Source organism: Corylus avellana, chromosome ca3 (genome assembly GCF_901000735.1).
Source record: "Corylus avellana chromosome ca3, CavTom2PMs-1.0".
Lineage (NCBI taxonomy): Eukaryota > Viridiplantae > Streptophyta > Magnoliopsida > Fagales > Betulaceae > Corylus > Corylus avellana.
Window position 1 is genome coordinate 12,551,419 of NC_081543.1, and position 14,519 is coordinate 12,565,937.

General features: G+C 42.6%; 2 protein-coding genes across 2 annotated transcripts; both read right to left on the minus strand.

Annotated features, from left to right (window-relative positions):
• Window positions 1–4,911: 4,911 nt before the first annotated feature.
• Window positions 4,912–7,341, minus strand: LOC132174111 (uncharacterized). Its single transcript, XM_059585811.1, has one exon. The coding sequence runs from the start codon at window positions 7,339–7,341 to the stop codon at window positions 4,912–4,914; it is 2,430 nt and encodes an 809-aa protein (XP_059441794.1).
• Window positions 7,342–12,863: 5,522 nt separating this feature from the next.
• Window positions 12,864–14,519, minus strand: LOC132175404 (uncharacterized). Its single transcript, XM_059587352.1, has 3 exons — window positions 13,900–14,519; window positions 13,618–13,790; window positions 12,864–13,340 (listed from the first exon to the last, which is right to left on the minus strand). The coding sequence occupies exons 1-3, from the start codon at window positions 14,440–14,442 to the stop codon at window positions 13,226–13,228; spliced, it is 831 nt and encodes a 276-aa protein (XP_059443335.1). The 5' UTR covers window positions 14,443–14,519; the 3' UTR covers window positions 12,864–13,225.

A 14,519-nucleotide genomic window follows, 5' to 3' on the forward strand; every position in this document is an offset into this window, starting at 1 on the left:
ATAATTTAGTACGCTTGATAATTTCTGATCTGAGAGAGAACGTGTCTTGTACCTTGTGTAGGAGCCAATTTATAGGCTTGAAGGTTGAAGCTGATTTGAATTGGTTTAAGAGTTTGAAGTTGAGATAATCCCAAACGATTATCTTATAAAGATAATCTTTTACGTAGAGATAATGTTGAGCTTTATCTTGGAATTATAATCGTGAATAACAATCTTGTAGAGATAAATAAGATTTCTTTATGATAATATAATCCTAATTGGAAAATATTATATAGTGATTAATTAAATAGCCCTTGCTATTTAATTAATATTTTATGGGCCTATTCTTGGCCGTTGGGCCCAAAATTTGATAGGCTTGTAGTGTGAATTTATTCTTAACAGTTACCCCCCAATTCCCTCAGTCAAAGTACTTGGATGATGGGAATTTAGCCAAAGCCTTCTGGTGGCTTGTTGTTTGACCTTGTCCAAGACTCATGTCTCCTTAATGAATGTGTTTTGAGCTTGTTAGTTGGAGCTTTTCAGCTCGGTTTTTGGCATCGTTTGAGTTTTCGGAAATACCCCCCAGTTCTATCCCTTGCTGGGGGTTACGCTCGTCATAGTTTCGAGACACCCGGGGATCATATCTGGGTCCCTCTCCGAGTCATCGAGATAATCCAAACCTGCATATAATTTGTAAATCTTTCAACTAACTTTGTTTCCCGTTTGTCTTGGGTGATTCCTTGTTTTTGTCCGAGGTTTTCTCCTTATCGTTATTTTAGAGGGTTGTCTCCCTATTCATTGTTTTTGCCAAAGGTTTTCTCCTTGTCCTTGTTTTAAAGGGTTGTCTCCCTATTCATTGTTTTTGCCAAAGGTTTTCTCCTTGTCCTTGTTTTAAAGGGTTGTCTCCCTATTCATTGTTTTTTACCCAAGGTTTTCTCCTTGTCTTCAGATATGAATCTCCTTGTTTTTGCCCAGGGTTTCCTCCCTGTCCTGTCTACCAAAAAGTAATTGTCAAAGGGTGGTCCTCGGGAGACCGAGGACCCTCCGATGCTTAAGTCAGTATTGATCAAATAATAATAAAAGCATAAACAAACCAAACCATGGGCATACTACTGGCAATACTTCTTCAAGTGCTCTGAATCTTTCTATTTCTGTCCCAGGTTTCCTTGCCTTCAGATATGAATCTCTTTGTTTTTACCCAGGGTTTTCTCCCTATCCTGTCTACCAAAAAGTAACTTGTCAAAGGGTGGTCCTCGGGAGACCGAGGACCCTCCGATGCTTAAGTCAGTATTGATCTTAAATCAAATAATAATAAAAGCATAAACAAACCAAACCATGGGCATACTACTGGCAATACTTCTTCAAGTGCTCTGAGTCTTTCTATTTCTGTCCCAGGTTTCCTTGCCTTCAGATATGAATCTCTTTGTTTTCACCCAGGGTTTTCTCCCTATCCTGTCTACCAAAAAGTAATTGTCAAAGGGTGGTCCTCGGGAGACCGAGGACCCTCCGATGCTTAAGTCAGCATCACTCTTTATTCAAATAAAATTCGATAGTGAAAGACAATCAAATGATAAAAGCATAAATAAATCAAACCCTAGGAGTACTACTGATAGTACTCCCTCAAATGTTCTGTGTTCCATTGCAGTATTAAAAGACAATCAAATAATAAGAGCATAAATAAATCGAACCCTGGGTGTACTACTGATAGTACTTTTTCAAATGTTCTGCGTTCCACGGCCTAGGTAGTGGCTTTCCATCTGTCCTCTGGAGGTGGTATGCTCCTTGTCGGTGACACTTGACAACCTGGTAAGGCCCCTCCCATGTTGGACCCAGCTTCCCTTCAGTGGGATCTCGTGTGGCGATGGTTACCTTTCGAAGAACCCAATCTCCGACTTTGAAGCCCCGATGCTTAACCCGTTTGTTGAAGTACTTAGCTGCTTTATGCTGATATGCAGCCATGGTGATCTGAGCTCTGTCCCGCTTTTCTTGTAACAAGTCCAGATGCAGCTTCATTCCTTCTTCATTCAGCCCCGGGTTATAATGCTCCACTCGATAGCTAAGAGATCCTACCTCCACGGGAATCACAGCTTCAGTTCCGTACGTCAGGGCAAAGGGTGTTTCCCCTGTAGGAGTTCGGGTGGTGGTTCTGTAAGACCATAATACCTCCGGAAGAAATTCTACCCAAGCTCCCTTACTATCTTCAAGCTTCTTCTTTAGAGTTTTCATCAAGGTCTTGTTGGTTGCTTCTACCAATCCATTTGCCTGGGGATGTCCCGGTGAAGAGTAGTAATTCTTTATATGAAGTTTTTCACACCACTTTCGGAATGGTTCACAGTCGAATTGCTTACCGTTGTCTGTTACAAAGGCGTGAGGAATTCCGTACCTACACACTACTGATCTCCACAGAAAATTCTGGATGTTTCCAGTTGTGATGGCTGCCAGTGCTTCCACTTCTGCCCATTTGGTGAAGTAATCTACTGCGACTACTATGAACTTGCATCCTCCTTTTCCCGTGGGTAATGGACCTACCAAGTCGACTCCCCATTGTGCAAAAGGCCATGGTGACGAGATTGGACTTAGCTCTTCAGGGGGATTCTTCATGATTTTAGCAAACCTCTGACACTTGTCACAATGTTTCACGATGTCACTAGAATCCTTGTTCATTCCGGGCCAATAGTATCCGGCTCTAATAGCTTTGTGAGCCAGCATTCGGCTTCCTCCGTGGCTGCCACATACCCCTTCGTGAATCTCCCGCATCACATAATCTGCCTCTGCCTTAGTAATACACTTTAAGAGAGGCAATGTGTACCCCCGCCTATAGAGAGTCCCATCAATCCAGGTGTATCGAGCGGACCTCATCCGGATTTGTCGTGCCTTCTGTCTGTCATCTGGGAGCCCTCCATCTCTCAAGTATCGGATAATATCAATAGCCCATTCCGGGGCTTCGTCTCCTTGTTCAACTTGTAGGATCTTCGTAGTTGATAATATGGAAGGTTCGGTGAGGACTTGTACTTTTTGCTTCGAGACTTTTGCTTCTTCGTCTGTTGCGGACCCGAGTCTTGCTAAGAAATCGGCCCGGCTGTTGTCTTCTCGAGGGATCCTAGTCAACACTACCAGATCAAATAAGACTTGTAGTTCTTGCACCTTGGCGAGATACTTCTTCATTTTTACCCCCCGAGCCTCGTATTCTCCTTGAATATGCCCGATTACCACTTGGGAGTCACTCTTTACCTCCAGACTCTTGGCCCCCATGTCCCGGGCTAAGCTCATTCCGGCTATGACTGCTTCGTACTCCGCTTCGTTGTTGGTCGTAATGAAGTCCAACCGGATTGAGAACTCTAGGGCTTCTCCTCCTGGGTCTATCAGCACGATCCCGGCTCCGCCTCTTTTTTGGGTGGAAGACCCGTCTACATATGCTATCCATGTTTCTCCCTTGGGTAGCTGATCTGGTTCTGGGAAATTACAGAATTCTACGAGAAAGTCGGCTAGTGCCTGCCCTTTGATTGCTGTCCTTGGATGAAACTCTACATCAAACTCTCCCAATTCTATGGCCCAATTCACCAATCTTCCTGAAACGTCTGGTTTCTGCATCACCTTCTTTAATGGGTACTCTGTCAAGACTCTGACGGTATGAGCTTGGAAGTACGGCCTTAGTCTCCGGGCTGACGTTATTAACGCGAATGCCAGTTTTTCTATCCTGGGATATCTTTCTTCTGCTCCGTGTAAGGCTCGGCTAGTGAAATACACTGGCTTCTGGGTGCCCTGGTCTTTCCGGACCAAAGCTGAACTCACGGCAGTGGGCGATACTGCCAAGTAGAGGTAGAGTACCTCTCCTTCACTGGCTCGGCTGAGTAAGGGAGGATTCCCTAAATATTGTTTTAGCTGATTGAAGGCTTCTTCGCATTCCTCATCCCATACAAACGCTTTCCGGAGAACCTTGAAGAAGGGCAAGCATTTGTCTGTTGACCGGGAAATAAATCGATTTAAGGCGGCAACCCTACCAGTGAGCTGCTGTAATTGCTTTGTGCTTCGTGGTGCTTGCATATCTATCACTGCCTTTATCTTTTCCGGGTTGGCTTCAATTCCACGCCTCGATACTACAAACCCTAAGAACTTACCCGAGGACACTCCGAAAGCACATTTAGCAGGGTTTAGCTTCATACCATAGAGCCTTAGAGCCTGGAATGCCTCGGCTAGGTCTTGGATGTGGTTTGTGGCTAGGGTGCTCTTCACTAGCATGTCGTCTACGTAGACTTCCATATTCCGCCCAATCTGACCTTGAAACATCTGGTTGACCAACCTCTGATAGGTTGCCCCTGCGTTTTTCAATCCAAATGGCATCACTTCGTAGCAATAGGTTCCCCGGTCTGTCACAAAGGATGTTTTTTCTTGGTCCGGCTCATACATGCGTATCTGGTTATACCCGGAAAAAGCATCCATGAAGCTAAGTAATTCATGCCCTGATGTCGAATCAACCAACAAATCAATCCGTGGTAAAGGAAAGCTGTCTTTTGGACAAGCTTTGTTGAGATCTGAGAAGTCCACACACATCCTCCATTTACCGTTAGACTTTTTCACTAGTACTACGTTGGATAGCCACTTTGGGTATTGCACAGTTCTGATGAATCCTGCCCTAATTAACTTCTCCACCTCTTCTGCTGCAGCCTTACTTCTTTCGGGTGCACAACCCCTTCTTTTCTGAATCACCGGCGTGTGATTTGGGCTCACATTCAACTGGTGAACTATTACTGCAGGGTCTATTCCGGGCATATCTTCGTGGCTCCAGGCGAATACGTCTTCATTCTTTCGGAGGAAGGTCACCAATTCTTCTTTCAGCTCCTGGGTCAACTGCGACCCGACCCTGACACTCCTCTCGGAGTTACCGATCGAATGTTCCTCCAAATCTTCAACCGGTTCCCCGCCCTGTAACTGCTATTTCTCACCACTGCTACACCCGGTTCCGAGAGTAGCCTTCCCGGGGACGTCTTTCATAGTCACGTTATAACACTGGCGGGCTGCTCGCTGGTCTCCTTTGACTTCTCCGACCCCGTGATCAGTAGGAAATTTCATCTTTAAATGAGGAGTTGATGTTATTGCCCTGAGCTCATTGAGTGCTGCTCTGCCGATGATGGCGTTGTATGCCGAAGGCCGGTCAATCAATAAGAATTTTACTATTATCGTCGCCTGATTAGGGATAGTGCCGGCTGTCACCGGAAGGTCGATCGTACCAACTGGTTGAATCTGCTCACCTGCGAATCCTACCAATGGGAATTTCGCTGTTCCGACCTTTTCTTGGCCTATGTTGAGCTGTTTGAAAGCTGGCCAGTACAAGATGTCAGCTGAACTTCCGTTATCTACCAAAATTCTGTGCATATTATGGTTGGCCACAGCTAAAGTAACTACCAGAGCATCCGTATGAGGGAAAGATATCCCTTCATAGTCCTCGTCTGAGAATCCGATCATTAAAGACTCTTTTTTCTGAACTTTCATTGGCCTTTCGACCGCCCATACCTCTTGACTTCCTGCTTGTCGCGCATAAGCCTTCCTTGCACGATTAGACTCTCCTCCCCCGGAAAATCCTCCAGCAATTGTTCGGATCTCTCCTATTATGATCTGGTTTTCCGGCCCTCCATGTTGTCGGCTACGACTCCTCTCTCTTTGATTGCGCTCTTGTGGGCTGTCCCCTCGTGGGTGATTCTCCCTGCCTCTCTCAGCTTGGCGCGGGCGGCCTCGAGGACGGTGTTCCCGGTCACGATTGTTGTAAGGCCGGTTGCCCCGGTTATTCCTTGGTTGATCCCTGTGATCCCCTAGGAATTGAACCAGCTTACCGTTTTTGATGAGCTTCTCAATCAATAGCCTCAGCGCTATGCATCCTTCGGTGTAGTGACCCCTAGCTTCATGAAAATCGCAGTATCGATCTTTGTTCTTCTCGGGAGGACTACCCGGTATCTTTGGTGGCCGTACAAACTCCGGATCCTTCTTGACCTCCATTAATACTTCTGAAATTCCCGCATTGAGAGGTGTGAAACCATAGTCTCGGAATTTCTTTTTTGGGAGCTTAAGTTCTTCTACTGTCTTCCGGGTTTCTTTCTTCCTTTCTTCTTTCCTCTTGACTTCAATTCTCTGTTCCGGGTTTCTTGTGCTATCAATCGCTTCTAGGACATCAGCTTCATTAATGAACTCTTCTACCTTGCTCATTAGTTCTTGGAGATTACTCGGCGGTCTTCGCGCCATCTTCTTCATTACCGGTTCTTTAGTTAAGAGCCCGTGATAGATTGCCGAATATACGAGGTCGTCTGAAGGTTCTTCAATTTCTGTCTTCTCCAGGTTGAACCGCGTTATGAACTGCTTCAAGGTTTCATCATTGCGCTGTTTCAGAGTCAGCAGATAGGACGGGGGTTTCTTCCGGGTCCGTGAAGTCATAAACTGAGTTAAAAATACCCGGCCTAGGTCTTCAAACTTGTCAATTGAGCCCGGGGATAGCTTCCTGAACCAGTTCCGAGCACTTCCTGACAAAGTGAGGGGAAAGGCCCGACAAGCCACTTCATCTGGGATGCCAAGGAGGCGCACATGTGATCGAAAATCTTCTAAGTGTTCGACTGGGTCTCCGACACCCTTATAACTCATCATAGAAGGGGCTTTGAATTTTTCAGGTAACCGATATCCTTCCACACGTGGAGAAAAGGGGGAACCAGTTCCTTGCAACATCTTCTCCACAAAGATGTCCTTCCCTTTATTCTTTCGTTCCATCTCCAAGTTAGCGATTTTTTTCTCAAACTCTGCCATCCTTCGGCTGAGTTCGTCATCCCTATCCTGGGTACTGCCGATTTTGCCATCATCCATTCGGTTTTCCTCCTTCCTGTTCGCATACTGTTCAAAATTGTCCTCTTGGTGTCCTCCTCCGGGCTGGTTGTGAGTGTTAGCTCGACTGTTGTGCTCTTCTTCATCTCGCCTACCACGAGTTTCCTCGCGACGAGATTGCTCGGACATCCGTGAGAGGAGTTCTGCGTTCAGCCGAGTTAGGGCTTCGATTTGTGCTGCCATCGCCGCAAAACGTTCAGGATCTCCCATTTCCGGTTGACGGGGAGGTTTGTTGTGTTGAGCCATTCCCTGATGAACCATGGGATCAATAGGGTTGACGTGGTTAACCGGTCCCTGATGAACTATGGGATCAACAGGGTTGACATGATTAATCGGCCCCTGATGAGCCATAGGATCAACAGGGTTGACGTGATTAACCGGCCCCTGATGAACTATGGGATCATCAGGGTTGACGTGGTTAACCGGTTTCGGATTCGGTTGTACCGAGGAACCAACTTGATTAGTTAATCCCGCTTGTGACTTTCTCTGCCGGATTGCCATACTTCCAGATCGTGTTACGGCCACCATGATGAAAAATTTTATCTAGAATAGGGTATCCCCAAAATTCAATAATTGGAAATAAGAATTATCCTATTCTTATAATCAATTAAAGCCAAAAAGTCTATTCCTAAACCAAAATAATCTATCTTTGAACTAGAATAAGAGTATAAACTTAAACCAAAATAAGAATATAAACTTAAGCTAGAGTATCCTATTCTCGAATTTGAATAAGAATATAAACCTAAACCAGAATAAGAATATAAACTTAAACTAGAATATGCTATCCCTGAATTAGAATAAGAATATAAACTTAAACCGGAATAAGAATATAAACTTAAACTAGCATATTCTATTCCTGAATTAGAGTAAGGATATAAACTTAAATCAGAATAGCCTATTCCTAAACCATAATAGGAATATAAACTGAATAAGGATAACCTGTTGCCAAACGCTCTTTCTCTTCTCCAAATTCACCCAACGTGCAGCAGATAAAAATCAGTGGCAAATCGAGGTTCCCAAAATCGGAGATGCAATCTGGGGTGGCACTTCGATCTCCGGCAGTCTGGGCCGTGAAGCAGCTCCGGCTGGGGTGAATCGGCAAACGGCAATCACGCTGGTGGAGGTTCCGGCAGTGCTGCAGTCCAGAGATCGGCGATGCTGCGGATCTCCGGTCACAGTGGGTCGGCGGTCACGGACGTGGCGTTGCAGGTCTAGGCTCCGGCAGTCCGGTTTGGAGGATCAACGGCGCTGCAGGTTTGGTCGCGGGGCAGCAATGCTGTAATCGGCGAACGGAGCTACTGCAGATTCGGCGAACGGCGGTCGCGGGTTCTGCAGGGCCGGCGAGGGCGCTGGCTGATCGGAGGCGCTGATTCCCGGAAGGCAGTGGATCTCCGGTTCCGATTGTTCAGCGGGATTCTGGCAGACACGAACCTGAACAGCAGCAAACAGCAACGTCTTGTGTCGTGGGTCTCTGGTAATGTCCAGTTATGCGGATCCGGCGAAGAGCGGTGGTGGGCGAAGACCGGCGATGTGTTGGGTCTCAGGTGAGAGTGGGTCACGCCGATGAACAGTAGCTGCAACAGTGAGATGTATGAAACTCCCGCGCACCGTGAAAAATATATTTTTTTATGAAAAACAAAATAGTCGTTTCCCACAGACGGCGCCAAACTGTTAGAACAGTTTTCTTCACGATGAATGCGCGTTCTTTGAGATCTGCAATTCGACGATGTGTGCTCTCCAAATGGCTGCAAAAGAATGAGAAAGCGTCAAAGAGTCCGACGGCGTATATGCCGTGGACACTCCGATGCCAAAATTAGAACCCAAAAAATATTATGCTTTGATGCACAATAATTTAGTACGCTTGATAATTTCTGATCTGAGAGAGAACGTGTCTTGTACCTTGTGTAGGAGCCAATTTATAGGCTTGAAGGTTGAAGCTGATTTGAATTGGTTTAAGAGTTTGAAGTTGAGATAATCCCAAACGATTATCTTATAAAGATAATCTTTTACGTAGAGATAATGTTGAGCTTTATCTTGGAATTATAATCGTGAATAACAATCTTGTAGAGATAAATAAGATTTCTTTATGATAATATAATCCTAATTGGAAAATATTATATAGTGATTAATTAAATAGCCCTTGCTATTTAATTAATATTTTATGGGCCTATTCTTGGCCGTTGGGCCCAAAATTTGATAGGCTTGTAGTGTGAATTTATTCTTAACATAATATATAAATAATTATTATATATATTCACCGGGTTATGGACCCGTAACACACACCACCTCAATCAATCTTGGAATTATTTTTTGTTAAATAAAAAGAAGTTTCAATTGTTTATTTGAAATGTCATGTCAATATTATTGGATAATTGTTATATAAAAATATAATATCGAGGACGATTAACAACCTAATTTTTTTTAAAAAAATTTAATATTTATAAAAGTGATATACATGCATGTTTCCTCATTGCCTTTCCAAATGATAGGAGGGTAAACTAAGGAAATGATACACGTGAAGGAGGTCGAAAGCAAGTATTTACAATTCAATACCATTAAATTAAGGTATGCCATGTACTCTTTCTTTTAACTTTTTTTTTTTTTTAGCGATACCAAAATATTAAGATCATCATCTATATATATATATACAGAAACAGAAGAAAGGAGAGGAATTGGAGATCAATAAACTTCGAAAGACTTCCACCCGTAAAACAGCACCATTGCAAAGCTTCTACGATCAGAAAGATCCTCCATCAAAGCCTGGATTAAAGAAGGTAACATTTATATGTCGATAAGTTTAGAAACGAGGAAAGTCAAACCGTACTATTTGATAAGGCCGAAATCCGCTCAGCTACTTCCACGTACACTTCTCTTGCAAAAGCTCACACGATAGAGGTTTAGAGGCATGTTGGAGGAGCTGACAAGAGATACCTCCAATGCCTAAGTCAATAAAACTCCTAAAAATGCTCTTCGGGGTTCAGAAGCCCTATGAATTTTGGATATATCAGAGTGCATGTGTTGGTGAGAGGTTTACCTTCAAGCCATCTTATACCTATACAGGCTATACTTACCTTTCTGAGTGGAGTGGTTTCAGTATACCCTCCTGTCATGTGTCATCTTGTGGCAAGATTGCTTGTAACAGTTATTCAAGTGGTGGCTTATCGGCTCGATGAGGATGGGTGTCCCTGCCTCCTTCTCTTACTACGGGTCAGACAGCATTCAGTGCCTTTAACTTGCCTATATGAGGGGGGTGATGGGTGCATTTAATGTGGAAAAGGAACCTCTCCATTTCACGGAATAGGATTCTTTCTAGTCCATTTTAGACTGTAGAATATCCAATTTATGGCTACAATTTTTTTTTTTAGAAATTATAGAGCCACAAATGAGACATCTGTCCTACTAACAAAAAATAATAAAAAAATGAGGGGTGGTTGGCCGCCCCATTAGGGGTTGGGGTGGCCGAAGCCACCCCATGGCCCTTGAGAGTGGCCGGACCACCCCCAAAAGCCAAATCTTAAAATTAAATTAAATTAAATTAAATTAAATTAAAAAATTAAAAAAAAAAAAATCATTTGGCTCTTGGGGGTGATTGGACCACCGTGGCCGGCCCACCCCCTGGCCCAACAGGAGTGGTCCGGTGGGCCACCCTCAAGTGCCAAACAAAAAAATAAAAAAATTTTGTTTGGCCCCGAACCACCCTCAAGGACCGAACGAATCTTTTTTTGTTTTTTAGATTTGGCCCTTGGAAGTGGTTGGACCACCTCCAAGGGCCATGGGGCGGCTTCGGCCACCCCAGCCCCCAACTAGGGTGGTCCGGCCACCCCCAATGGGGTGGTCAACCACCCCTTATTATTTTATTTTATATTTTTTTTAATATGAAATAGTATTTTATTATTATTTTTTGTTAGTGGGACAGGTGTCTCATTTGTAGTTCTAGAATTTCTTAGCAAATTCTAGCCATGAACGGGATATTCTCCCTATTCCCCATTTCACTTATGATCTATTTACATTTAGTGTATTTAGGAGGGTAATATTGTCCATTTGTTTTTTGGGCAAAATGTTTTGGACAAGTATGCCCTCTTAATTGCACTAATTGGATACTCTCTATTTCACTTGAAATGGAAAGGATCCGTTTCCATTTAATGTTGTCCTGATGATGGAGGAAGTGAGACGCACATTACTGTTAGAGTAATTCTAAAAGGCCAACTTGTGTCCTACTAAGAATGATGTGGCTATTAAAATCACATTTGATAAAAATCCAATAATGATCAATCACAAGTCCAATGGTGATTTTAATAGCCACATCATTCTTAGTAGAATACAAGTAGGCCTTCTAGCATTACTCCTAATGTTATCGTGGACTTCTAGAAATCTTGTTGATTTGACAGTCACTTTCCTCCCATTCCTAATGGGGGAAGAATTGTGCTCTACCTGGCTTTGTTGGATGCAGCCGTTGAGATGGGTTCAAAAGCTTATTTGGGTTTGGGCCAGATGCCCTCTAAAATGGGCCTCTTCTCCAGCCCAGTGGGTTTGATTTGGTCCATCAAAATTAGTATTAGAGAAAAAGGAAAAATAAAATAAAAAAGAAAGAAAACATTAATATTGCCATTTTGGAGCTTATCCCTAATACAGTGAGATTTTTGAACACCAAGCTAACACATGTTTAACGAAAACGAAGAAAATTAAGATATAAGTTAAAAATAAAAAAATGAATTAGACTTTTAACCAGATTTGTTTGGCATTTTATACAAGAAATGAATCTCATTATTGAATGATTGTGATTATAATAGCTAACCGGCCAGTAATCTGCAGATCCCTGTCACATGTTCAAAATCTCCTTTGCTTGACCAACGAAGCATGTTAACTGGTTCCCAGAGCAACAAAATAGAAGACAAGGGAAAGTCGGCTTCCAAGACGATGAGTAGCATAACCAAAATACTGATTGGTACTCGCAAGATTTCGGGTGCATGAAGACGATAATAACCTTTAACCATATATATATATATATATATATATATATATATATATATATACTGATTGGTACTCGCAAGATTTTGAATCCCGCAAAAGAGAAGGTGAAAGTTGATGTTTCGGGTGCATGAAGACGATAATAACCTTTAACCATATATATATATGCCTATGAATCCTCTATTTACATGTAATTCTTACCAGTTACCAATATATATGTTATTTGTGCTTGGCTTGCAAATTAATAAAATGTGACTACCATGATCAAAATCTGTAATTACTTGACTTCTTTTCTTTCATCTTTTACGTCAAATATATATATGACGGGAAAAATTTATCAGCCAAGAGTATTTTCAAGCTGCTTTTTTCATCACAAATTGGAGGAATCAGAGTTTATATAATACCATGTATCACATCTGGGCAATGCAATTATTACCACACACTTGAAGGAATTCTTAGCTCCTTGTCATGGAAGCTTCATTATGAAAATTAGGGCAGGACATGGGAACATGGAATTGACAAATCTCGACGACCATCTCTTCTCATATCTATACGGACATATTGATGTGCAATGTTTCCTCTTTAGAGGACGGCAGAAGGAAGGGATAGCTTTCAGAGGGGGAGAACTCTCTCTCTAGGAAACCAGACATGTATAAATTCTTGTTGAGTATAGTGTTAAGCAAGTCCATTAAAGTATATTAGTTATAATTAGATGGTAAACTCTGATACAAAATGTTCAAGTAATGAGGCCCCAAGTTTAATAAAAGCTTTCTTTGGCTCTTAATCCATGCAAAACAACTTAAACACGGACCTAGAAGGACATAGAATGAATTTTTTATATTTCTCGCTTGCCTTTTATGTCATACAATGGTGCACTTAGACATAAAGTACACACATAATTCATGGATTGTTAATCATCTATATGGTCTTATATTCATGCATTAACCCACAAACGCAACACGAATTTAATATAAAATTAAAAAATTAAAGTTGAAAAATTTGACTCATGTGTGGGTCGTGTCCCATTCATCATATTAAAAGTCAGTCACTGAACATAAAGCCAGCCAGCCAACAAACAAGTTGTAGAATTGAAGTGGGCAAGATTGCATAATGTATACACATTTATATGTACATTACAGAAGATAATATAAAGTAATGAGTTAGATCTCATCTACAATACCAAACAAAAAGAACACATTCACCCTCTCTCTTTTTCTTATCCTCTTGAGCCCTTCCCCTAGTAGCTTCCAGCTGGGTCCATACCTCATATATTCCACATAATTTATTCAAGCTCTTTTATTCTATACGTTATCGAGGTTAGTACTTAGTAGTTGTTGTAGAGCATATTATTTATTTATTACACAAAATGAACTACAGCAAAGTTCTTCAAAAGAGCTTTTCTCCAAAGAGCTTCCTCCTAAAATGCCGCCACTAGAGCCGGTGACGCTCCAGCTAGTACTGTGCTCTCTTCACTCCCATCCTCGTCCTCCTCCACTTCCCACATAAAGTTGGCATACGACCCCATCACCATGCTACAGATTTAAATAATAAATCAAACTTCCATCTTATATCTTAAAAAAAAATTAAAAAATTAAAAAATTGTGATAATTAAAAATAAATAAAGAATATGCTTACATTCTTATAACACGACACAGTTCTATTAACATCTTTAATTTTTAATGATATACCAATTTAATTATTGTTTTAACAATTTTTATTACCATCAAAATGTTAATTAAAAAATCAATTCTAGGTCATAAATTGAAGAACAAATACGATAAGTGTATTTTAGGAGGGGAAAAAAAATACCAGTCATCAGGGGAGGCATTAACGGCCTGATCGAAGTAAGACTTGGCTCTCTCTCCATCTCTGTGTGACTCCCAGATTAGCTTTCCGTACGAAGACAACAATTGTCCGTTTCCTGGACTCGCTAATATCGCTCTTCCATAATACTCTTCTGCTCTCGCTAAATCCTTCTCCACCTATCAATTCCACATTTATAGTCAATAAACTCACCATGATCAGATTTATGTTATAATATTATTTTATTGTTTGTGTGAAATTGTAGCACAAGATCTTTCCAACTACTACCTCGTGCAAGAATTTGCCGTAGTTTCCAAGCAAGAGCGGATCGCCAGGGTTTGATTTCAGCATTTCTAGATAGTACACGCCGATCTTGCTCCGATCGTCGCCGTTTCCGGCTCCGTGATCGCCTTCGACGCCTGGTTTCCTTCCTCCGCCGGAGATTCCCAGGTCCTCCAGAGGAATCCCGCTCTCCGGCCATATTCCCACGCCCTTTGATAACGATACGAATCCGTCATCTTCGCTTTCCGAGACGAACTCCTCTTCTGGTATTCTTGCAGGAAACGACAGGGATCCGGCTCCGCTCAGTTTGGAGCCCCCAGTTACGTCGCCTTCCGATAACACTCTGCGGATCCGCTTCCCTGAAGAAGAGTCTCTCCCGCGATTGGTGTCCAAATGCAGGGAGATCCTCGGGGAACCGAGGGAGCTCCTCTCGCCGGAGAAGACGCCGGATACGGAGTCGTGCCGGGAGAGGGAGACTCGAGGCGAACCAGAAACTGTCGGATGGGCCTGAACCGGGACCGAACCGGTTCTCAGAAGAACAACTCTCATGGCTGATCGGTATGAGTATGAGATTTTCGTTTCGCTTTTGATTTAGTTGTCAGGGAAAGCTTTCTAATGGCGGGTGA

What these genes read in the sequence shown, in the direction of transcription:
- LOC132174111 (XM_059585811.1), bottom strand. Translation starts at nt 7,341, where the DNA reads ATGGCAATCCGGCAGAGAAAGTCACAAGCGGGATTAACTAATCAAGTT.
- LOC132175404 (XM_059587352.1), bottom strand. Translation starts at nt 14,442, where the DNA reads ATGAGAGTTGTTCTTCTGAGAACCGGTTCGGTCCCGGTTCAGGCCCAT. An exon ending in ACGGCAAATTCTTGCACGAG is followed by an intron (nt 13,791 to 13,899) that starts GTAGTAGTTGGA and finishes TGGAATTGATAG; the next exon opens with GTGGAGAAGGATTTAGCGAG. An exon ending in AATGCCTCCCCTGATGACTG is followed by an intron (nt 13,341 to 13,617) that starts GTATTTTTTTTC and finishes TTAAATCTGTAG; the next exon opens with CATGGTGATGGGGTCGTATG.